The sequence below is a fragment of the Molothrus ater genome, chromosome 21 (genome assembly GCF_012460135.2).
Source record: "Molothrus ater isolate BHLD 08-10-18 breed brown headed cowbird chromosome 21, BPBGC_Mater_1.1, whole genome shotgun sequence".
Lineage (NCBI taxonomy): Eukaryota > Metazoa > Chordata > Aves > Passeriformes > Icteridae > Molothrus > Molothrus ater.
In genome coordinates this window covers 11,031,442-11,056,224 of record NC_050498.2, presented here as the reverse complement: position 1 = coordinate 11,056,224, position 24,783 = coordinate 11,031,442, and the positions used below count along the sequence as shown (strand labels likewise).

General features: G+C 45.0%; 1 protein-coding gene across 2 annotated transcripts; it reads right to left on the bottom strand.

Moving 5' to 3' along the window:
* Window positions 1-563: 563 nt before the first annotated feature.
* On the bottom strand, window positions 564-23,834 carry PAFAH1B1 (platelet activating factor acetylhydrolase 1b regulatory subunit 1). Of its 2 annotated transcripts, none has more exons than XM_036394955.2 (11): window positions 23,700-23,834; window positions 10,688-10,896; window positions 10,180-10,264; window positions 8,953-9,027; window positions 7,899-8,105; window positions 7,412-7,580; window positions 6,435-6,537; window positions 5,501-5,729; window positions 4,012-4,113; window positions 3,229-3,385; window positions 564-2,685 (listed from the first exon to the last, which is right to left on the bottom strand). In XM_036394955.2, the coding sequence occupies exons 2-11, from the start codon at window positions 10,717-10,719 to the stop codon at window positions 2,612-2,614; spliced, it is 1,233 nt and encodes a 410-aa protein (XP_036250848.1). In that variant the 5' UTR covers window positions 10,720-10,896; window positions 23,700-23,834; the 3' UTR covers window positions 564-2,611. The 2 variants fall into 2 exon arrangements, with proteins under 2 accessions (XP_036250848.1, XP_036250849.1); XM_036394956.2 differs by lacking the exon at window positions 23,700-23,834 and adding an exon at window positions 23,184-23,265.
* Window positions 23,835-24,783: the final 949 nt, after the last annotated feature.

Genomic DNA, 24,783 nt, shown 5'->3' with positions numbered 1-24,783 from the left:
GGTTTGTTTCACCTTCTAAAGTGCAAGATGGTATAAAACACCAACCTCAGCTTCTATCTAAACCACAGAAAATGTTGCACTTTCAGAGGCGTGTGGCATGCCGCAGGCTAGGCTAAGCCCAGGGAGCTGCAGTGGCTCTGGTGACAGGCCAGAGCTGGGTCCTGGCACGTGCTGCCAGGTTTAGTCAGAAGTGCCAAAGCACCAGTGACCCTCTGGTCCCCTCCAATGCATCTAGCTCATTATTGACCCAGTAACCTCACTGTGGCAGATCTGACCACAGCAAAGGCATAGCACAAGCTGACAGCAACAGTGGGAACAGTTCCACAGCATGTCCCAGAGGGTCCCCGTCACTCCCATGCCTGTGGTGTGGCTCCCTTCCAGCCAGGGCTTCAGCTTTGGTCCGGTCAGGACCATCCCTGAGATTATTCCCTGCTGCCCCAGAAGGCTCACTCTGCACAGGAGCAGCGTTGAGTCTCACACAGCAGCGACACTGCTGCCAGCACTGGGGCCGGGTGGCCTGGTAAATTGTGTCTTTGCTACAGGGAAAAAATGCAGTAGACAACTTCCACATCACAGGTACCTTTAATTTCTCATTCAGGTTTTGAGTTATGTACATGAGGGTGGTTTATTTTAGACTTAAATAAAGTTTCTAGGTCCTACCAGGAATTAAACAGATGTTATTACTTTACAGTTGCAGATGCATGGAGGGATTTAAGATGCACTACTTGTGTATCTGGAATTCTCCAATAGGACAAAAAGCAGCAAATTTTTCCAGTCCAAGCAGCTATCGAACAAAACAGATTTTATTCGTGCATGCTTATGCAGCAACACACACTGAGAATGACAGAAACCACTGGATTTAAGAGATTAGCCTGGATCTTAAACTGTCTCTGAAAACCCCCACATCAGAACCCCGCTTCTCCACTGCTTCCAGAGGATCCCACACCCCAGTCCAGCTCCTCCCACAGAACAAAGGCTCCTTCTGGGCTGACTGTGGGTTCCCCCCTCACCAGTGCAGTGCGTTCACCCTCCAGCCCACCCTATGCTGGTCAGGGACTCTCAGGGGCATTAAAAGGGACATTTTAAAAGCCATGGATTAAACCAAAGGAATAAAATAAAGCACAAATTCACCTGTTAAAACATCAGCCTGGTACTTCATTGTATTGTCAATTTTAAAGTTGATTTTTAAAAACGCCTGGTTAGTTTGATAAGTATTGTAATTCTTGGTTATCTACAATGGAATCTGTCACAAAAATGCTGATTAAAATATTAATTTATAATATTTTCATTCATTTCAGATCAAAATATGTAACTTCAGGGATATGCAAATTAAAAATTGTGTACACCAAACAACATAAATACTAATAACTGAGCTGGGCTGGTTTTGCTGATAGGTTTGGTTTTAATGTTTATTATCATTCCCACAGATGGGTGTGGGCTTTGTTCATGGCATCTTTGTTTTAGAAGCCTGCATGGATCTGACCCGCCATTGTCAACTGATTCTCAAGATACTCAGTGCTTCCTTTAAAGGATTTCAATGCTGCAGCCCAAGGTTTTTCTCCACATGCAAACCCCAGGATGTTTTAATTGGAGCCACATTGCCAAGGTGAGGATCACCTCATTGTCCAAGGAGCACTAAGGAAACCAAAAAACTTTTGTATACCCCAATTTCCTGCCAGTGAATGAGGGAAGTGTCCTTTGATCCTGCTGTGTAAATAGGAATTGCACATCTCTAACAAACATGGAAAGCAAACAGCAAGTTGGACCATGGCAGTCATTTGGGAGAGGAAGCTCTACTGGAAACTGGATCACTAAACTCTAGTGGGATGGACAACTCCTCCTGGAAGTTCGTCTAGCATTAAAAAAAAACCCAAACAAAAAACCATTTAAACTTAGTTTAACAGCACAGCTTAACCATTGAATGACCAAATAAAAAATAAATACATTTATCACATCAGCTGCGACAAAGATTTGTTGTCTTATTTCAGGTTTACAGTCAGTTCTATAAATATACCAACCCTTGCGTGATAGGAGGCCAAAACAAATGTTTTCTGTTGATTTGGCAAATGTTTCATGACAAATATTCCAGAGTTTAATTAATTTCCATTAATTACATATAAGGTTCAGAAGATTCTGAATTGCAGCCTTATTATCTAGTATTCTTAGAGAAGATTTATTAAGCACACTTAAGTGATGTTACATAGATACACATTTCTGAAAGAGCCCTACAAAACTTTTCCCAAATGAGGTCACCAATTCAGGCACCAACAGACAGCAGAAAGAAAAACAGGTATAATTATCCGACATAACGACACTGTCAACTATTCAGTTAAGTGCCCTATTCCAATCATCCCACTTCTGCCTTCTCAGGTCTGATGTGACCAATGCCAGCCCATGTTCTTAAACCTATGGTACTTCTAGACAACGTATGTAAATTTACAGTATACAATTTGGATTCACCATGCATGAATACTTTGTGTGTAACATTTAATAAGCTCAATCTACATCCAGAATAATTTACATGAAAGGACAATATTTATTTAAACAGAGCTCAATGGGTAACCATGGTATCTGAGTGCATCCAGAGGAAAAGGGGTCACTGTGAACTCCATCAGCGGCACTCCCACACTTTTACTGTTTGATCTACACTCCCAGTCACCACGTACGGGGCTGTCTTGTGGAAATCTGCCAGGAGACAAAAGCTCTCGTTACCAGTGAACCCGGAACTTCAGCATTTCCTACTCTCACTGAATGGCACTGCTTTTTCAAAACAATTCTACCAGCTCAAAGGCTAAATTCCAAAGCTCCTGGCTATACTTCTGTAGCCAAATTCTCTCGTGCCGTTACCAAGATCTGGTAACACAAACCAGGGATGTCCAGGAATTCAAAGTAACTCTTTTCTGACTGCTGTGCACACCCTACTTTTCCTTTTGCTGGGCAAGCACTGACACTAGAACCCTCCCCACGTGCCTGCACGCTCTGGTGACAGGTTCCAGGACTCCCTGTCAGTTAACATTCTTATCCATGAGCAACACTGGCAGCAGAAGTGGAAAAATCCAGCACACTCCAAACTCTACAACTCACATGGGTGGGGGGTTTGACTAGAAACTGGAGTTAATTTCTAGTTCATTTCTTCTACACAGAGAGCACAAGGTGCCACTAGGGCCCCAAGGTGCCCAGCTGCAGCAGCGGGGAAGCAGCAGCTCTGGCACAGAGAGCAATACGTACCCAAAGAGGTAACAAAGTGTTCGTGCGCGTTGAGGGTTTTCATGCATCGCTTGTTCTTGAAGTCCCAGACACGGAGAGTCTTGTCATCAGCACAGCTCAAAATAAACTTTCCCCCAGAATGGAACAGGACGCCACGTACCCAGTTATCATGGCCCACCTTGTGCACAAGGAGAGATCAGTGAGCAGGCTGAGAGCTGAGCATCCCACACCTCGCACTAGGGCACACTGGGGGACCCTGCCTGGCCCCGCAAGGACAGCACTGAGCTCCTGAGACCTCTGAGAACTCACAGCTTATCTCCAGTTTCTATTATTACACCTCTATCAGTCCTCCCAACAATGCAAGTTCCTGTACTTGAAGGCAAACAAACAGCAGTCCTCATGTGATCTGCACCAAGTCTGCTCTCCACTCCCAGCACCACCACCCAGAATCTGAGCTGGGAACAGGAGGCCATGGCCCGCGGGAAGTCCCACATGTGCCAGCAACGTGATACTTCACAGAAGACACAATTCAGACGATTACCAGCATTTCTGTAAACAAACCAAGCTACTCATAACAGAACCTACACCACAGTACTGCATTCACACTATGATTTTGGAGGTTGTCAGTACTTCTTAGCAACAACAAGATCTGAACTATAGAAGCCATTAAAGCTGTATTTCCAGCATTTGGATTATTATAACTCTGGCTTCTCTTGAAAACATGACATGCAAGATAATACATTTCATTAAAACTGGTTGTACATATGTAGCTAGGACTGCCAGAAAAAACACCAATGGACTTACAAGTGTCATAAGGCACATGCCAGTGCTAATGTCCCACATCTTAATGGTCTTGTCTCTGGATCCAGACAGCAGAAAAGGCCCAGGCTTGCCACTCTTCTTAGTCTACAGAAAATTATGTTTTAAGTTATGGTATGCATAGGATGGAAGCAGCAAGAAGAGGAATGAAGCAGATCCCTTCCCAGTGATATTGTTTAGTACCAAAATCAGATCATACAACAGCTTACAGCGAGTAAACCCACACTGACAAAGCTGTGTCACAGGCACTGGTACTAATGCTAGGAGAATTACACAATCTGTTAAAAGAAATGGTTGCTTGTCCTGCTGATTCCACAAGCCAAGTAACACTTTGAATACACACTTGCCTACTGCAAGACATCCTCTGTTAACAGCAGACACAGCTCAAGGGCCACATCTCGGGACAAACGAGGATGCAGCTCACACATATTTTTGTGCTCACATTCTTCATAAAATGTAATGAAGCAGGGTTAAGAATTCCTGAACACTTCCTACTGTGAAGTGATTTCTGTGTGTGCCCAGGCACGGTGTGACCACGGCCAAGCTCTCACCTGCCCCAGGTGTGCAGGGAAGGTGCTCCCCTGCGGGCTGTGCCCGATCCCTCCAGCAGGGGGCAGGGGAGGCACCCCGCAGAGCCCACACGGCCACAGGAAGGACACACCGACTTTCCTTTTAATTTCTTATCATCAAAAGATTATACGGATCTTTAAGCGATTCAAGTAACATTTGACTGAAATAACCTGTAAAAGCCATCACTAGTCAAGTCCCTGTGTTCAGTGTGGCTACTTTTCCCCTGGGGTGTCCATGGCCTTTGGAGGCGGAGGGCAAAACAGCAACGCCAGGAAGGGGGCTTGACTAGAAACTGGAGCTTATTTCTATTTCCTTTTTTCTACATTTTAACATCCTTAGAACAAAAATTTCTTCTGGCCTTTAGGTTTTCCTGAGGCTCACTAGAAGGGGTATCAGTGATCACACAAACTGGAATTCATTTTAGTTAAGGAATGCTTTCCCCCATTAGTAGCTCTACAGTAAATCACAGCAATCGGTGCTTGACTCCAGCACACTGCACTCAGCACCCAAGACAGCTTCATTCTGCATTCCTGACTGGCTCCTTCCCCCCTCTACCTTCCAATTGCTAAGCATCCTTATAATCTTCACATTCTGCCAGAGAAGCTGCTTTACAGATTTCTTTGCTGCAGTACAAGACAGCAGTCCCACTCTCACCCCTCTCTGAACAGAGCATCTCCCTGAAGTTCACTTTCACTAGTGCAAGGATAGGTCCTAAACACAAAAGCTGGATCCTGGGAAGCCAAGATGGGGCTTAGCTGCACACCAAGATACTCGGACCAAAGTACTCATACACCTGCTGTATCTGCCAGGCCCTTGAGCCCAAAGCTGAGCGGCTGTCAGTGCTACACAGAGCACGGACAAAGATCTCCCTGTGCATGCTGGTCTAACAGCCCGGGAATGTTACCTCTGATCCTGTAGCTTCTGATATGGTGGAGTAGGAGCTCTCAGGAGCCCAGGAAATGCACTCTACCACATGCTCGTGCTCTCGGAGCTCAGCTTTGCACTCCTTTGTCGCCACCACCCACACGCGCACCGTCTGGTCGTTGGAGCAGCTGGCAATCAAGGTGCCGTCCTGGTTGGGCCGCACCATGCGCACCCATTCTCTGTGCCCCGTGAAAGTCTTCACGCAGTAACTGTGCAAGAGACACAGCATCACCCAACTGCTGGCACAACCACCCCCTGCACGGGCCTTGGAAAGCTCAGGACACCTCACCTACTCAGTGCTTAAGATAAAATATTTTAGTGCACACGTTCATCCAGGCAGGTGATGGAGCACGCCATGAGTTTGTGGAAAGGATGCTGATGTGAGAAAGCAGCAACAGCTAGGAGCTAGCTAAAACTTGCTAAGGTAAAAAGCAGGAAACTTGGGGGAAAATTAAGTTGACATGACTACTTGCATTAAACAGGTATTTTAAGAACAAGTAGAGATTCACAGGTGATTTAGGTTATTAGAGAGACAACTGATAAATGAAACAAGCAAGAAGACAAAAAAAAAATCAGGGGACACCTTGATCTGTGTCAAGAAAGGTAACAGATACTTTCTTTAAACTCATAGTTAACCAATGAATTTATTTTTGTAACTGGTCATGAGCTAGAGATCTACCCTCATAGCTTCTAGAAAGACAAAACCAGTTAGCTTTAACTAGTCAGTATTAATATCTAAACCCCTCTACCTAATGACTGGGGCAGAATCTTTCAGTGAATTACTCTAAACAGCAGAACATCATTTCTCAATTCAAAGAGTGCCTGCTGACATTCAGATTCCTGTGTCCCATTTCTACACACAGTGGTTTCTCCTCGCTTTTGTTCTGGTGCTGTTTGCTCACAAGTGCACTTACCCTGTCTGGACTTCCCACATTTTGATAGTTTTATCCCTTGAGGCAGAAACTATATGATCTCCGTTGGGCATGATGGCTACCGAAGAAACGTTATGATCATGACCTAAAAACAAAATAAAGCCTTTATTAAGTGGCACTGGCAGAATTTTCACAGAGCACACAGGACTTCCCTTTTGTTTTTTTATCTTGGTCAAGTAGCTACAGCAGCAGAGCATGCTTTATTGAATAATCTTTACATGTAAACTTGAGGTTTTATGAAATAATCATCCATACTTTTAGAACCCACACAGTCCAGACACTGAGCATCCTTAAAGGTGCTTTTCGTTTACTTGCATATACCTATGGGTGGGTGTTTATTTTTATAAGTCTCAAACATTCTCTATTTCTACTCACCCCTTCTAAAAAATGATCCTAAAAGCAAGAATAAAGCTCTAACATAAGACTATAAAAACCATTTGCTGTCAATATTAGAATCTTATAGCTGTGGGTGTTGTACTTTCTCATTTTTCCTATGGCTTTCAAACCCAGTGCAAAGGGAACCTTCCTGTGTGATCAAACACATGCAGCCAAACCCCACATGGAGCAGCCACAACTCCTCTGGCACTGATTCCTCCCTCCTCTGGCCCTGCATCAGGAACTGGGGGCTGAAGAAATCTTTCACTGATTTGAAGGCAGTTTTACTGTCTAGCAAGCATTTAATATTTAAAGCTAAAATCCCTCAGTCATTTTATTTCAGAGATGCTTCCTACACCATCATGCATAGTAGATTCAAGATGCTATTTTCATAAACACTGCATGTATTCCCCTATTTACAGAGCACTCAAAGTATCAAACTATATCCCCCCTTTTTCTTTTGGAAAATACTCTGGTCTATAACCCCATTCCACATCAGCAGTTTTCCTGGATTAAAAAAAAAACAAAAAACAAAAAAATCTCTTCACTTTACAGACTGCTAAATCAATCCCTTAATACCTTACCATGCATAGTTCTGATGCACTCAAAGCCCTGGAAATCCCATAGCTTAATGGTCATATCAGCAGAACAGGAGGCCAAGAGTTTGCCAGTGTGGTCAAAGGAAATATCCTGCACAGAGTCTGTGTGCCCCTTCAGGGTTCTCTCAAAGTCTCCTGTCTCATAATCCCACACCTGACAAGGGAACAGACAGCCTGTTAGCAGCAGCCCATTACTCTTTGTATTCTCCAGCCTCACATTTGCACTCTGCAGGCCAGTCTGGCACCTTGTTCAATAATTAAGCAAGCAAGAGACAGACAGCCCTAAAAAGCTTAACAGTAGACAAAAATAAATTTATTTTTATGTGATTTTGTTACTTATGAATTAAGAGAATTAATGCATTTTGAAAACTATTTTCAGCTAACTTTAAGCATTATAAGCCCAGCAGGAGAACATGTTTCACTGTATTGATGTCACTTGTTCCACAGGCAGCTGTCTGGAGCACACACATACCTTTATTGTGGCATCCTCTGAAGCAGAGACCATAACACTGAACACTGGATGGAAAATGACTCGGGTGACAGGACTCCTGTGCCCACTCAATGCATACTTCTCTGGAGGACGAGGAATCCACTCTTTAGGGTCTCGTTTCTGACCAAGAGGTCCACCTGATGTAAATTCTTCCTTAGCTTCATTCAGCTTCGATTCTAATTCCATTACCTAAGTGTAAGAATTTTAAAGAGACCTTTCATTTCCAGTTCTATACAAGATCTAATTCACCTTCTTCATTAGTAATCCAAATAACAACTGACTCCAAAACTCACAGAAAAGCCAAGATTGCATGGACCAAAATTGATAACCAACATTCAGTAGCACTGATTTTAAAAACCTAAATTAATCATTTATAGCTTATTCTTTAATAATTTATAGTTAATTCTTAATAATCTAACCATTTATTTTTTTCAAATTCTCAAATATTTTCACAGGAAAAAAAAGTTCTACAAAATCCCCTTTACTCACACACTGTACAAATACATCTGAATTACTATTGTGCCAAACTACCAAAGAAGGTTGTGCTAACAAAAAAGGAATGCCACTGCTGCAGGAATTCTGTGTCCTGTTGGAGCTAGGCACACACATTAACCAACAACAGAAACACTGGAGGGCTAATAAACCCTCACTGTATTAACCTGCAAAAGGGATAGGACTTCATTGTTAACACACAGATTTTAGGGGTTTTTTTGCTTTTAGTACACTCTTGAGCCACTGAAGCGTGACTAAAAAGAGTTTTGTACTCTCCACTTGCAGCACAATCCCCCACTGGAATGCACTGGAGCTAATGGCTCCTTCCCTCTAGGGCCGTGGCCAAAGACAAGAGGCAGCACTGATTTTCCCTCCGTTCCAGCCCAGCCTGACCCTCAGCACACAGCAATTCCATCTCCCTGCTCACCAACTGCCTCAAGGCACCTCCTGCCTCTCCAGCTTCAGGACTGCACATGCACGTTCAGTGCTGAATGCTTTCTGGGCTAACTTTGTATACGTCTACATCCAGCACATCTCTACTTACCTTCTTTTGTAATCTTATAACAGATGTCCATTTCTTTTCCAGAAGTCCAGCATACTTCTTATCTAACTCTTCATTCTGAGAAGAGGCATTTAAAGGAAGAGGAAGAAAAGCAACACAAACGTCAGAGGTGCAGAAGTAACTAAGTGCTGCACATCCTTCCCATTACAAAATTACAGTCTCATACTACAATAATCCTAAATGTGATGAAGATAACAGACATCAGAAAATAACCATGCCAAGGCTTACTCCGCAGCAGACAAAAGCTCTGAGGACTTGCTGCCTTGGTCAGAGACAGATGTTAATCTACTGTTATAGGGGGGCACTTATGAAAGCTGGAGTAATTTGCATGAATGATCCATACAAAAATTAAATCTCTCTTTGTAGAGCTACACATCTATCATTCCAATTTATTCAAATATTTTCAGCCTTTACCTTTTCTTTCTACTTTAGTATAGCCCACTCCAGTTCAGATTTTCTTGTATAAAAGTTGTGAAACTTTTAGCAGCTGTGTTTTCTCTTTCCCTCAGGACCATCTAACCTATTTAGATTGCTTTCCTAAGCTTTGGGAAGAGGAGACTAAATTAGGTTGATAGATAAGGCAGATAGGGAAATGATATTAGGATTTTCAATTATAAGCATGGTATTTCAATTCGTCATTTCTACTTATTTATTCAATACTAGTAGCAAATTGGAGAAATTAAGTCAAACTTCAAGCATTTTGGAAAAAGAACAATGCAAGATATGTAACAAAGAAAAGGCAATGTAGCCATATGAAATGCACACCTCCTATGCTAATAGGTGGCAAAGTTAAAAATTATACCAAATTATCTGTGACAAAGGCAAGTCAACAGAATGAAGTTGCAAGAAATGACTGGTCTGAGTCATTGGCATCTGTAGAGTCTAAGCAAACAGAGCTGCTTACCAGAGCTGGTCACACAATCACAGAATCACAGACTGGTTTGGGTTGGAAGGGACCTTGAATCTCATTTTGTTTCACCCCCCTGCTGGGGGGAACACCTTCCACTAGAACAGGCTGCTCCAAGCCCCACCCAACCTGGCCTTACTGGATGATGAATCTCTGTGAACTGTTTCAGCCTGCCCTCCTACTACATGGTTACCCAAGAGGTATGCAACAGACTCAGGCAATGACTTAACTCCTCATCCAACTCAAATCTCAAAAGGATTTTCTGAACTGAAATATAGATGAAGAATCTCGTTTGAACTCACCACATCTAATTCAGCTTCCTTTTTAAAAACCGAGTACGCCTCCTCGTAGCCATTGGAACGGAGGTAATCTGCTATCGCTCGATTTCTACAAAACAACATTTCAAATACAATTGAAGGACTCAGAGAAATATTGTCATCACAACACAGTGCATTCTGATCAGATCCTTGTCTACGTTATAAAGTAAAATAGCGAAAAATGTCCAGAATTTACTCAAGATAAATGTAGAATTCATAGATTTCAGCTTATATTGCAATGTGCTTACTGCAAATTGAAGAATCCATTTTTTATGCCACCAGTAACTTTGAAATTATATTTTCATCATTTCCCAATTCTAGTTTCAAATACCATCAGTTCTAGCAAAAATAAAGAGTAGAGAGATCCAAACCACAGTACACAGTACTTAAAGGGCATGTGAACAGAGACACTCCAAAATCTATTTTGAAACAAATGCTAATAATTGAAGTTTAATGAAAATGCAACACACACTTAAAAACAATGATCCCTTACAGTTCATCTCGTTGCCTTTGTGACAGCACCATCGTGGCTGAGATGTCAGGTTAACGTGATCGAGCAGTGGCTTCTCCTCAAGAGCTAAAGTCTTGGGAACCCAGGATCCACAATTCAGTCTGCCACAGTGGCTTAAATCACAAGTATTTCCCCAGATGTCAAACCCAGTAGGAAATCCAGAGGCATTCAACACAGAAGATTCAATCCATCTACAAGGAGGAGAAAGAGACATCATTTGTTTCCTTGAAACAGGCATTGCTCAGGCAGCTTTCTTAAATTTATCCAAACAGCATCTTTAAAGACTCTGGCTCTAGCCCAGCATGGGGCCCTTGCAGCTACAGTGCTACACAACTGCAGCGCACAAATGACTTTTCCCACTCCAGTACCACCACCTGAGGGAGTTTGGAAGAACCTTTGAATAAGAGACAATACTTGTTCTCTTTGTTTACCTGGAGGTAATACTTCATCTCACCCATGTTCAGCGCACAGCAAATTTTTAAACAGTCCTTCAACCTGGTCAGAGTGGCCCCATTAGCATGGGTAGAGGTGCCACAGGCCCGTGACTGCAGCTGGGCTCAGGCAGTGGAGCGATCACAACACCTCTGGCAAGGCCAGCCAACTCGGGATACAGCTGAAACCCGACACGCTCGAGGTGGTTCAAGCCAGTGGGGCTGTGCTTTTCCAAAACACAAACTCATTAGTATCCTTTGATTCAGAAACATGAACTGCAGCATTCTCAGTGCACAACCTGCTTCAACTGGGCAGCTTCAACCTCTGCTCAGTGACATCACCAAACCCACACTGCCTTTGCTTTCTGCACTGCAGGGACCTTGTGAGCACCACGACCATGGGAAGTGCTGAAATGGCACTTCTTGCACACCTGGCAGGTTCTGGACAGAACTCATCATTCACTCAGGCTGCTCAGCAAGTCTGATCAACCAACCGGCCTTCAGCACCGAGATAAGCTGAGGCAATGCACAGAGCTCAGAGACAGCAGGTGGGTTTGTAAACTTTCTACCGACTGCTAGAGGACTGCACACTCCCGTGCCTCACCTCTGCCCCTCCCTAGACATACGGGTACACTGACTGCAGTATCACAGCTCTATAACAACTTCAGTAAGGAGCCCCCTCTAAGCAATAGCCTGCTATGAAAAAAGTAAGGAAAATACCAAGTGTGTACCATTAATGGCTATTTATTCATCACAGGGGATCAGAGGCTTCTTTCTAAACCTATCTAGGCCCTGCTGTCTGCTTCAAAATGAGCTTAAGCAGCAAGTTGCTTGTTTCCATGCTGTTGGTGGATCTTCCACGTTAAATGCTGCACACTGTAATACTGCCTGCTAGCCAGTTACGATAGGAGCACTCTGAACAGGCAATGCCTCATTTAATTAGTCTAACCTCTTCCCCAACAGCTATTTCAGAAACAATTTGGCTGAAAACTAACAGCATAGGCTTCAAGCTTTCAGATAACAGAAGCAAGCATTTCACCTCCTCTTGTCCCATAACCCAATTCATGCCAGGTAAAGAGACAACTGGGTTTCAAGAGATGTTCGGTGCTCAGTACAGAGCAGAGTACCACACGCAGATTAACGGAAATTCAGTTAACATCAAAAATAAGGTCCTGCAGTGCTGAGAGGCGCCCGCAGAGGGCGCGCCGCGGGACACGCGGTGCCGGACCGGGCTCGGCGCGGCGGCGGCAGCGGAACGGGAGCGGGCACCTCCCGGCAGCGCCCGGCAGCGCCCGGCAGCGCCCGGCAGCGCAGCGCGAACACACAACGGCCAAAATCTGCCTCCAGGCCTGCCAGAGGAAAAACCTGGAGTGGGATTTGTATTAGGAACCGCCACTATGCAGTGAATGCCTAGCAAATCCAGTGCCAGCACTGACCCCAGTAAAAAAGCCCAATATCTCATCAACTTTGTAGTGGCATCTGGGAGACGCAATTATAGATAGCACTAGTCTAAAAATAACAGCAACTGTGTTTGTAAGGCCATCTTTCACATGTCATCTATTTAGAAATGCATTCTCCCTGTCAAATGTAAAGTAACCCCAAACTTTTCCATATCCCATATCTGCTTCCCAACACCTGGGCTGCTCCACAATCTAACTCTGAATTGTTAGTGAGAAACAGATCCTAGTACTAGATAAATTCCAGTAGCCACATGGCAAAGTAGCTACTCCTGCTATTAGCAAATTCCAGCTGAGCTAAAGCCACCAACCAGCTGATCTACAGCTTCTCGCTCCTCCAGAAGGGTCTGTTCCAAGCACCCTGCTCAGCATTCCTGACTTAACTAAAAAGCCACCTGAATAGAAGGGAAGTATTTTTAGGACTGCCTCCTTCATAGACAAAACCAGAAAAACAAAACTAAAAAACCAAAGCCCACTGTAAACAAAGAAAATCCAAAACAAACAAAAATCCCCCACACAAAGAACCCACTCAAGCACAAGTGTTCAAACCCAAAACCACCAAAAGGACCACCATTAATTACACACCTGTGCCACTACGTGAACTACCTTTTTTTCAGCTGGAGCAGACCTTGTGACATACAGGCCTCAGCACAAGACTACCCAGTCCTCCCCATCACCTATCAGCCAGCACCGTGCTACCCTCAAACAGCTCAGCCATGAGGGGCAGCTGGAGCTCTGGGGGAACGCTGGGGAACACGAACAACCCACAGAGAACTGCCACCGGTCCAATGGTCACTTTGTATCAGCGTATTAAGGCAGTGTCAAGACAGAGTTAGATATTCTTCTGAAAGAAAAGGTGTCTTGGCATTAGAATTTTACTCTGTCCACTATTAAATACAGGAAAAACACACTGAACTTAGCCACCCATGGAGTAACAGCTACTAATTTAGTGTGAACCAGGATGTGCCTTTTAGTAATACCCACTTACACTCTTCCAAGTTGTAGTTTCTAACTTAAAACCTATCTGATTCCCTATCAATAGTCTGCATATACAAAAGCACCAAGTGGCAAACCTCTGCCTAAGGACAGTGACAGAGGGCTACAGGTGTTCTCAGCAAGATCAGGTGTCACTGTAAGCCTTTTAAAATTGGGAGCTGGCAGAGACCTGAAGCTGGCACAGGTACGACACATGCAATGGGCACCTCTCACTCCTCCTGGCAGCACAGGACCTGCCTGGTTTTTTACAACAGCACAAACCATCCCTTACCTATACAAAACATACTCCTCAGCTCCACTAACAGCAGCAGATCCTCAGCAGGCAACTGCACCTCATCCCAAGCTGCCCACCTTTCCACTCAGCTACAGATCAGCTTTTCTACTCAGGACTGGCAGAAACATCCGAGAGTACAGAGAGCAGACCTACTTCAATCCTTTGGTGCTGCAGGACTAGAGAGTGGCATACTAAAGCATAATCTTTAAAAACACATTAATTTTAAAAGAGACAGCCCTGCACCGAGCTGGCACGGACAGGAACACCCTCTGCCCCAGGGTGGCAGAGAGGATTCCACACACCACTGCTGCTTCCTGCCTTCAAACACTGGGCTCTTCCACTGATGCCTATCAGCGTGGCTCAAGTGCTTCCGAGATTACTGGAAAACTTCACAATAACCTAATGAGAGACCTGCAAATGATTCATAAATGCACCAACAGCAAAATGAAATAAGTTCAGCTCCGTTTGTTAGCTGAGACAGCTCTACAGGAGGTATCCAAGCACAATAGCTACACGCTCAGTCACAGCAATGAGGTAGGGAAAAAATAATCACTTTCAGGCAAGAGATTCCCCTCAGCTCATGGTACGCTATGCCAATAAATGATACACCTTGCCTTGTAGGTATTTCTATGACTGTGTTCATACCTGCTTCAGGAGACACTTAACTGACTAACAGTGCCCATTTCTGCTGCTCAGAAAAAGACACAGTAGGTTTGGGCTCCACAAACAGTCTTCGCCACAAAAACACAAGCTATGTACACTAAACATGTAACTGTAGCTCATGATATTAAAAATTAGAAGTGATACATGGCATCAATTACAGAGCTAAAGCCTCAGCAGATACAGAACAGACCAGCAGAGTGCAGCTCTGAAAGCTCAACAAACCTTTAGCTCAACACTGCTGTGCTTTAGGAATTGTGTATTTTTGCAGAATTCTAATACTTTAGATAACACAGCTACAAGACCACTTTTTCCGTAAGTATTATTATGACACATTTTAAATTATATTCTCCAAGAACGTTTATTGAAGGAAACAAAATCGGGCATCACTTTTGCAGACTGCCAGCTAAGGCACACCTAGTACAAAGTATTTGGTGTTAAAAAGGCACATGGGCCATCACCAGCATCAGGAACACAAAACTGGGTTCACACTGTGAAATCAGTTAAGAGTTTTTCATTACTCACATTAAGGTTCCAATTTAAATCTTAGCTTATCATTTAAAATGTCAATAACCCATAGAAAACTTAAAACATTTTGAAGTGTCCAGCTACATGCTAGCAACTTTCAAGTGGTTTCTCTAACACATTCTATCATTCTTAAAAGGTTTTTTTACCTCAAAGAAAACTCCTGGAGTTTACTTCTGTGTTGTTAATATACACAAAATCCTACTTCAGTTATCGCCCTCTCTTCTGCTAATTTTATAATCCCAGTGAAAGGCCAGTCATTTATGATAACCAAAGGCCACCAAAAAGAGTAACTGAATTGATATGATCAGAATTAAATTCCACAATTCTTTAAAGCTGAAAGGATCCATTTGGGCATTACTAAAGGCGAAACTCTTGTTGCATTGTCTCTTGCTACTTGCCTGGCACAGGAGGTCCTTGCAAGGTTCTTCGACAGTGTATCCTGTTTCATAACATTAACAAGAGAACTTCAAGGTATTGGAGTAATTCCCAGGCAATTAGAGCTACAGTCCTTATGGAAGAACTAGACCACATGAATTGTTCTCTTACACCTCTGGATTAGGTTGCTAAATTCTATCAAGTATATAAGAAAACTTCCTTTTAATTTAAACTCATTTTTAATGGGTCTGATTTTGTTTGAAAAGCATAAGCAAAAAGCTGCTCTATCAAACTCAAACCACAGAATAAGATAATTCTTTCCACAATGTACTCAAAACCAGATTCCACAGAAATGAAGTAATATCCATGGTTCCTAGGCATAACTATCAGGACCTGAAAAGGGTTCCTAGATATGTCTCTATCTGTTGATAGGAAAGAAAAACAGTAACAAGTGAAATAATTCAGTTCCTCTCCTGCTTGCATCCTGCCCCCCATGACTGCAGGAAAGCTCATCCACAGTAGAATCACCCAGGCACAGGCATGCAGCTGCTCTTAGTGCAGCAAACAGACCTTATCCTAGAAAATGCTGGAATCCATCACCTGCTAAGCCAGCAGGGATGAGTGGGGAGAATATGAGAAAGCTACTCATTTATGAGCTGGGTTAATCTTTTTTCCACTTTTCAGCCTACATCAGTAAAGCTGGCTGAGGGATTACGACGAAGTGAGCTCCAACAGCTATCTGATTTGGGAAAAACAAAACAAGAAGCAAATCTGATCTGAATTACAACTCTGAGCCTTATTTTTAATTCATATGTTTAGTAAGCCTGTTATTCTGCAATTAAGGGAAGTCTCAAAATGCCTGTAGGTCAACACTTTGCTTGATACATCAATGTAGTATCCACAGAGTACATAGAGCATTCTGTGCAGTGCTTATAATAATTCATAAAAAACATTTTCCGTTTCAGTTCAGCTACAGGTTTATCAAAGGAAATATATTTTTAACATGAAAAAAGTGAAAAATTTTATGCCTGTTTTCTTCTCCATTTCACCTACTTTTACTGCTTTTGCTAAAAACCTGATACAGTAGTTTAGTTCTGAAAATAATTCAGCACAAAATCCATGGGGAACCAGAAAGCAATCTGTAGCAGATCAGATATAGTGCCTGTGTTCCAAAGACTTGGAATGCAGTTTGCAATTACATCTGAAAAATAAAGCTAAGGAATGTCATCAAGATGCTATAAAGCAGGAGCGAGTCGGGTGCTGCACGCAGCATGCTGCCGAAAAAACGCCCGTGCATTCTGAAATCAACTCCTATGCCCGTCTGCTTTCCCGTGTTATTTCAAGCTAAATTTTTAACACATCACTGGCAGTCACTACCCACCTTTAGGACTGTAAAACAACAAAACACATTTCTGGTCTTGTTACCCTTCCCAGGCACCAACACCAAATGACTTTGAGGAATCTGGGCCAAATTTGCTCGGGAAATATTTTTTTAAAAAAGAAGACTTTAAATTAATTCAATCTTGACTTTTTTTACCATGTATCACTCCAGTTTTGCAATTCTGATAGAAGTATGATACATTAATTCTCAGGAGAAACATCTTGAGTGAGCACTGTCATATCTCATTTTAGAGCCTTTGAGCTTCCTCCAGGTCAGAGCTCCAGCCAGAGGTCTGTGTGTAGGCTCTGGTGGAAAATGGGAAAACATCCTTCTTCTAACCTGCCTGTTCAATTCTATGTGAAAATGCAGGTAACTTCAGCTACCAACAACAGGAAGAATGCAGGCTGCAGTAGAAAATAAAGCTCTAACACGTGTGAGAAGGCTCTGAGCTGGCAGTCCCCCTCTGCTGCTCAGGGTGCTGTGAGAGCAGCAGGAGAGCAGGTAGGGGTAGTGTTACGGGCTCCGTGTCACACGCTGCTACTCAACACTTGCTTAGGGCAAAGCACATCAGGGTCAGCTGGATGACTCCAGCAGGGCATTTTTCAGTATCATTACTGCTAGGTCAAACAACACACACACATTTTGGGATAGCAATTCTAGCCCACCAGGAGAAGAGTGCTGCACTTAGATATGTCTGTCAGCAGGCATGCACTGGATTCGAACTTTGTTGTTTTCAGTTCTTCCTCCCATACTTCTCCGGCTTGAAAAATTAAGTAACAGATTTATAACTGTAAAAGAGGTGACAGGACTATAATCAAATTTAAATAACTCAATCATTAAACTGCCTGTTATCCTGGCAATGTGATATTAACAAAAACAACCACAAATTGATTAAATTTATAAAGAAAAATATCCAGAAGGAAACTTAAAGGAAGACCTATGTTAATATTTTAGAAACAGGGGAAGGTATAAACCACAAAGAAATCCAAACAAGAACTTAGACAGAACTTCCACTCTTCAATCGTGAGAATACTGTTGGTCCTTTATCCATTTTCAAATCTTGTTGACCAAAAATGGTTTCACTTGCCCAGAGGGGGGAGAAAACCAAAAAGCTCATCATAATTGTGATCTATAACATCTTATTCTGTTACAGGGTACAGTGTTCAACCTTTCATGAGACTAGTACCAAAAATAATGAAATCAGGGTTCTGGTAGAAGGTATCTCATCTTTCTTATCACCCACCTTCACCTACTACACTCCTGCCTCTAAAACAGAGCTGAAGGTGAGAGACCAGAAACTTCTACCATTACTGATTTAACAGACACCATCTGTTTAAAATACATAGACACTCATTAATGACATCATCCTCTTAATAGATTGCAAAGACACGAGCATTTAAACAAACCAAATTGTTTATCCAATCTCTTTCTTCACCCCAAAAAGCAGGTGGATCCAGCACAAGACAAGCTGCCAGTGTTGTTTAGTTTTGGAAGAAACAGTCATTTATCTGCAGCAAACAGCCTAGCTGGGTCCAGCTGATTTTCCTCTAGTCTTAAAGAGGGATAAACCTAACACCTTTGCTTTAGCATTAAGCAGAAAAACAAGGCAGAGGCAATCTCGGGGGGAGTGGGGAGGGGAGCACTTGTCTGTCTAATTAAACCAAAGGAACTTAAGGTTTGTGGAGCACAATGGGAACAATTAACATGGATACAAGAGGCAAGGTATAAATAATCTCAGTCATGAATGCCCCTGTGCTATCCCAGATGCAAACCAGTACAGCACCATGCCACAGAGCCTGTCACCTACCTCACAAGAGGTGTGACAGCTGAGTCACCAAGCAGCCCCAGAACAGGAGGTGCCTCTGAACAGCCTTCGACCAACTCCCTCAGCAGGGACCTACTTAACAACGGATCCGAGGAAATTACAGGACAGACACTCCTGCTGCACCACCTACAAACCTCAGCCATGGATGGGCCCATCTCTGGAAACACCTTCTCAAAGCTGCAGCAAGTAGTTTCAGGCCAAGCTGCAGAACTCACTCAGAAGCAGTACCATTAAGAAGGAAATGGCAAAAATAATTCCAAATGTATTAACTAGCAAGTACTTTGAATTAATAATGTTGATTTTTTTACATAGTTATATATGCATCAGTGCTCTTGGTATTGGTCAGTGTGGCAACGCTGTGCACAACATTAGCTTTGAAAGGATTGTATGTTTATAGTCACAAGGAAATGGAGTTCAGCATACACTTACTTCGTACATAACATTTTTCTTTGAAATTTCCTGACACTAGATGCTAGCAGGAAGTGAAATGATAGGTGGCTTCCAAGACAGTGAACTAAAAGCAAAAGGGCCTAAATCACACCTATCTAATCCCTTAAGGAGAAAGGAGGAGGTTAAAGAAAAAGAAAACAGAATAAGTTTTTAAACATTATGAATGAGACATTGTCTCATCTAACTTCTGCCTCAACTTAGAAGAAAAGGCCCTTTTTTAAACAACTGGGATAAGATACAGGTTAGCAACAGACATCTGTCGGGCTAACCCGCAGCAGCTGGCATCTCCAGGGTAAAACTGGAATTCTGTGTCTCATCAGATAAAATCCTGGTTCTGCCAAGGCTTTTAATGTGTACTGTTCATCAGTAGGTCTTAGAACTAGGTAGGAATGAAGAAAATGGTAGGAATGAAGAAAAGTTTTGTTCTAAAATAACTGTAATACATGAAAATCAGACATTTAACCCAACTTAGGCTCAGAACCCCACCAATAAGCTGATATGACAGAGCTACAGCTCCCACCACACCTCTGCACCACAGTGGTGTCATCATCCTGCCCACAGAGCACAGCCCTCCACACCCCCCTAGCATGGACAGCATTCAGAGCAAGAATTCTGAGGAAACAGCTTTATGCACTTGAAAACTGAGTCTAAACAGGTCAGGATTGTATCTTAGTGTAAATGCCTACTTCTAAAAAATTAAAAGTGTAGCCTACTCTGTCAGGCAGATCAAAAGATAAAGCAACACCACCATGAATCAAACCCTCAAAAGCCACATTAGGAGCCCCATTTCCCTCGTGTCAGGTCATAAAGTAGCTCCTGAGAAAGCCCTGGAACCCAGGCAAGGCTTCCCCAGTGCAATACATTTTTAGTAGTCAGGCTGTCCTGCCAATGATACGTAAGCTCTTATAAAAGGGAGAAAGAGGAGCCAGTTGTAACGTCACTGACAGATCTGCAAGTATGGACAGTGCTTAACAGAGCGACTTCTCTGCAACAAACCCCACAGGAGAGTCCCAGCACCATTCCATCAACACACATGGCTCTGATCCTTGGGAAACATCTTCAGTTGCCACCACAAAGTATGCGTTAAAGGCTGGAAACTCCCCCGCACCCTATAGGAAATCTGAAATTATTATCATTAATAATAATTACAGATTTCTATTGTCCTCTTGATTTCCTGAATTTAGGCCTACACAGCTCTTATTTTCAGCCTGAGAAGTATTTCAGTGCCCACTTCATGGATGCTTCAGCTGCTCTCGCAGTCTTTGCCTTTAGTTTAGAAAATGGGCCCTCAAGTTCACCAAAGTAGAAGAGAGCTGACCTATACCAAACTGTTCCAATGTCATTCTCCTTCGTACTGGTAATTCCAACCCCTCTAGCTCAGGAATACAGGGCAGCTACAGAGGGTTGTAAAAAAACTTACAAACATATGCAGTCTATACCTGAGCTACCCTGAGGCAGAGGGGCCCAGCTATTGTCTGCCCAGAATACTCCACAAGAAGCATAAATACATTATAATTAACGATGGACATGGGCTATGGAGTTCTTCGTGGAAGACAAGGCTGCAGTAGTGGACAAGGCAGTCAGCAGATGTTAATTCTGGAGCTGTCCCATCCACAGCAAGTTGAGAGCAAAGACATAACGTGAGCTCTCTCAGGCTGGGAGGAGCACAGGAGTCAGGACAGGCACAGGGGTCAGCAGGACGGGCAAGACAGAGCCTGTGGGCAGCCAGAAAGGAACTGTTGACGCCTTTTGGTTCTGCAGAACCCAAATGAACAGGTTACTCTTGTAGAAAAAGTGACTGCCATCATTTCAAGGGCAAAAATCAATCAAAGCTGTTAAGATGGAAAGTGTTTTGCTAGGTTCTTCATTGGCCTTAGCCTGGATACACATTAGACTCAGGTATTCGGCTCATGCAGCCACTGAATCCTGGAACATCTACTCCAAGTGAATGAACTAGAAATAATGCAGAAACCACTGCCCCTTATTTTAATTTTGGGCATACTAAGAGAAGCAGTCTCTTTCTTGTGTGCCCATCTCTGTGAGACCCCCATGAAAAAGCAAAACCTCAGACTGCTTCAGAACCATCCATGTTCAATTCTGCACTTGCTGCAATCAGCACTGAAATCAGATGGGAATGCCATGAGGTACATATGGAACAGGAGAGCACTTCCATAGGCAGCCTTTCCTAGGTGCTTCCTCCAATCCCTATTGTATTCCCCAAATCCTTTGTTCAAACGCTTTTCCCACATAACTTTAAGCAGTAGTATCCAAGAGGGACAGCAATGCTCCTACAGAGCTACAGTGCTCAAATGGGCTTCCGAAATCCTGAGATGTTATTTTACAAGAACCTGGCACATGACGAAGGGCACTGCAATCCAGTCTGTACACTGACAGCAGTCACTCCACTGTGGTCACCAGAGAAACCAGGGATTGTCTTTTTCTGTGTGCCCACCCATAATCCGCTCTAACCAAGAAGTTCCATGAACAAATAACAGCATGAAGCCACAATACAGAGGCTTCTCCAGATCCCAGAAAATCTTGTGTGCAAAACACTGGCATAAAAATTGCAATTCTTATCTAAAGTGTAAATAAAATCAATTCAACAAGTGCATATCTCAGTGGATAAATTGAAGCAGTTATCAGACAAAAAAAAATCCGGCTTTGCAACAGTGACTGGTCACTTCTCACTGCCAGACAAATCAAAATCCACCCTGCAGAAAAATCAGTCTCAGAACAGAATGTGAGATTTGTTTCATTTCCGAAGCTTCCTGCACCATTAGATTCTTCCCTAAAGAAGAGACTTCATTGTTACGGCAATTAGTATTCCTCCACCCCGGCAAAGGAGGAAAAAAAAGCTCTGAAAGGGTAATCGAGCCATTTCGCAGCTTTGCCTCCTTACTCCACCCAGTCTCTTCCCTGCTCAATGGCTGCTCACAGCATCCACAAACATGGGAACAGCAACAGAAACACACAAAAACGAGATGCCCGAGAACAAGCCGGATATTTGCAATGCATCTTACAGTTTAAAAATATTTTCTTTGTTTAGTTCCCCAACATAATTTTCCTATTTAATGAAATTACTCTAAGGGCAAATAACATTCTGACAGCAGACCCTCCCTCTCCCGAAAACCAGCCAAATGCTGCACAATCATTTACAAAATGATCATCACTGAACGGAGGTTCTTTAACCACCACCTCCTAATGCCATGAACAATACTGTCATAGGAACATATACTTAAAAGAATCACCACAAAAATACATAATTTAGCCAGGTCAATATGCCCAAACATTTAATTATATTAAAACGGTGTTTATTAAAGATTTTTAATATAGCTTAGATTAACCTTCCCCCATCCCTAGTAGGCAATTCATTATGAAAGGACTTGACCTGCACCAACCAAGCCCACTGCTGCAGCACTATTGAAATGGTTCGAGTGATACCATGGCAAAGAAAGGGAAGGTGTCACATTATTATCGGTATTAAAGGTCAAGTTTAATTGCATCCACCTTAAACAAAAAGAAAAAACAAAACAAAACAAAAATTAAAAAAATCTCACGCCCACAGAACTGAACAAGCCCTAAACTTTTCAAGGGAGGCACCACTCCCACCCCCCAACTTCCATCAAAAGCCCTGCCTGCCTATAACCTCCTGTGGAAACAAAACCTCGGGAGCAGCAATTAATACAGGATTTAAGCAATATTGTAAGGTTTTCACGGGAAGCCTGTGCACCTGCAGCCATCCAGGCAGAGATATGACCCCCAGAAGGAGAGATCAGACCTCCCTCCCCCGTTTTACTGCAGCTGGTTCTGAAGGTCTGAGCCACCTCCTATCGCTGCTGCCCTGCTGAGCACTGCAGGAAAACTGGGGATGCGAGACAAATTCTGAAACAACACCTACTCCTTTCCCTGGATTATTAATTCTCGTCTTGTTTTCGGTGCCTCGGCCGCGCTGGTCATTTGGGCCATCGCCCGACGCCCGGCCCTGCCCGGGGAGGGGTGACAGGGAGAAAGCCTCGGCAGGAACCGGGGAGGGATGCTCGGGGTCCCCTCCGCGCACAAACCAGGCCCGTCGTCCCTGAAGGCTATTTTATCGCTATTTACCCTGGCCCATCGCCTCCTCCCGGTATTTGCTAAGTCACGAACGGAGCGGCGCGGCCCGAGGGGTGGGGGGGGGGACACGGGCCCGGCGGCGGCTCCGCGCCCGCCCCGCCGCTCCCACCGGGCCCTGTTTTCCTGCAGAGTCACCGCGGGAGTGGGGCCGGGATCCGCGGGGAGCGGGGGAGCCGCGCCCCGGCCCGCAGAGCCCCCCCACACCGAGCCGGGGGGAGGACACCGGGCCGGCCCCCCCGCCGCCCCCCGCCCCGCCCGGTCCCTCCTCACCAACGGGCGCGGCCGCCATTTTGAGAGCGAGGAGGGGGGGGGGGGAGCGGGGCGAGGGCGGGGAGCGGGAGAGGAGGGGGAGAGCGGAGAGGAAAGCGGCGGCCGCTTGTGCCCCGGGCCGGGACAACCCGCGGGCCGGGGGGGCGGCGGGCCTCGGCCTTACCGAGCCCCGCCGGCGCCGGCGCCGCCGCCTCGCTGTGCTGCGCGGGTCTGGCGCCACCCGTCTGTCCCACTCACCGGCGCGGCGTCCCGGTGCGGCGTCAGGGTCCCGGTGCGGGATGGCGGTCCCGGTGCGGGGGTTCCGGTGCGCGGTCCCGGCGCTCGGGGACGCTCCGCTCGCTCCGCGCTGTCAGAGGCGCCGCGGCCGCCGGGAGGGAGGGCGGGAGCGGCGCGGCCGCCGCGGCGCTGCGCATGCGCGGCCGGGGGCGGGGACGGCCGCCCGCCGCCATCTTGGGCGGCCGAGGCGCCGGGTGCGTGTCCCGGCGTGCCGCGCGCGCTTCCCGGCGTGCACTGCGCGGCCGCTCGCCTGAGGGGGCGGCCCGGGAGACCCGGGAATAGCGGGACTGTCCGGGAGCACACCGGCAGAACCGGGCACAGCCTGCAGGCCACGAGGGTCAGGCACACCCGGAAAACACCGGGCGCCGCAGCAGTGGCACCGGGTACGCCAACACCGGGCACGGCGAGTGTCACCGAGCACCGGGAAGACGAGGCACCGCCGGTACACCATGTCGCCCCCGGCCTCCCGCAGGCACTGAGCGCTGTAGTGCTTTCCGAGCGTCCCTCCCAGGAATCCCTTCCCGGGACAGCTCCGTTTTAGTGAGTGACCTTGTCCCTTAGGTCAGATTCATCAGCTGAGAGAAGGTTCGGATCCTTTGTGTCCATCACCTGCGTGTGAGGGGAGCTCTGGGGGCTCCCTTGTGCACCTCCCAGAGCCCCTTCACAGGGGTAGCATACAAATACTCTCATTTTACACTGGGAACTGAATGTTCACATTATCTACAAACCCCATTTAGTTAAATCTCAAAATGTCCTTTGTTTGGTATCTCAAAATGGTAGTTTCTGATGATAAACTGAGGCACAGACCAGTGCTGCTTTAACCCATGCACTCACAGGAGGTGACAGCAGAGCCTTGGCACTGCCTGTCCCAGCTCCTGTGTGGCTGGCACAGCCGAGCAGCTCCGTCCAGCACAATTCTGCCATCAGTTTGTAGTTATCAGTCCCCATGCTCTACAGTGATCTGGTGTCAGGGGCAGCAGTGCTTGCCCAGGACTCTGCACAGCCCAGCAGGGTGAGTTCCCAGCTGCGCTGGCCAGGGACAGTG

What these genes read in the sequence shown, in the direction of transcription:
- PAFAH1B1 (XM_036394955.2), bottom strand. Translation starts at nt 10,719, where the DNA reads ATGGTGCTGTCACAAAGGCAACGAGATGAACT. An exon ending in TTATAAGATTACAAAAGAAG is followed by an intron (nt 8,106 to 8,952) that starts GTAAGTAGAGAT and finishes TCTTACACTTAG; the next exon opens with GTAATGGAATTAGAATCGAA. An exon ending in GTGCATCAGAACTATGCATG is followed by an intron (nt 6,538 to 7,411) that starts GTAAGGTATTAA and finishes TTTTGTTTTTAG; the next exon opens with GTCATGATCATAACGTTTCT.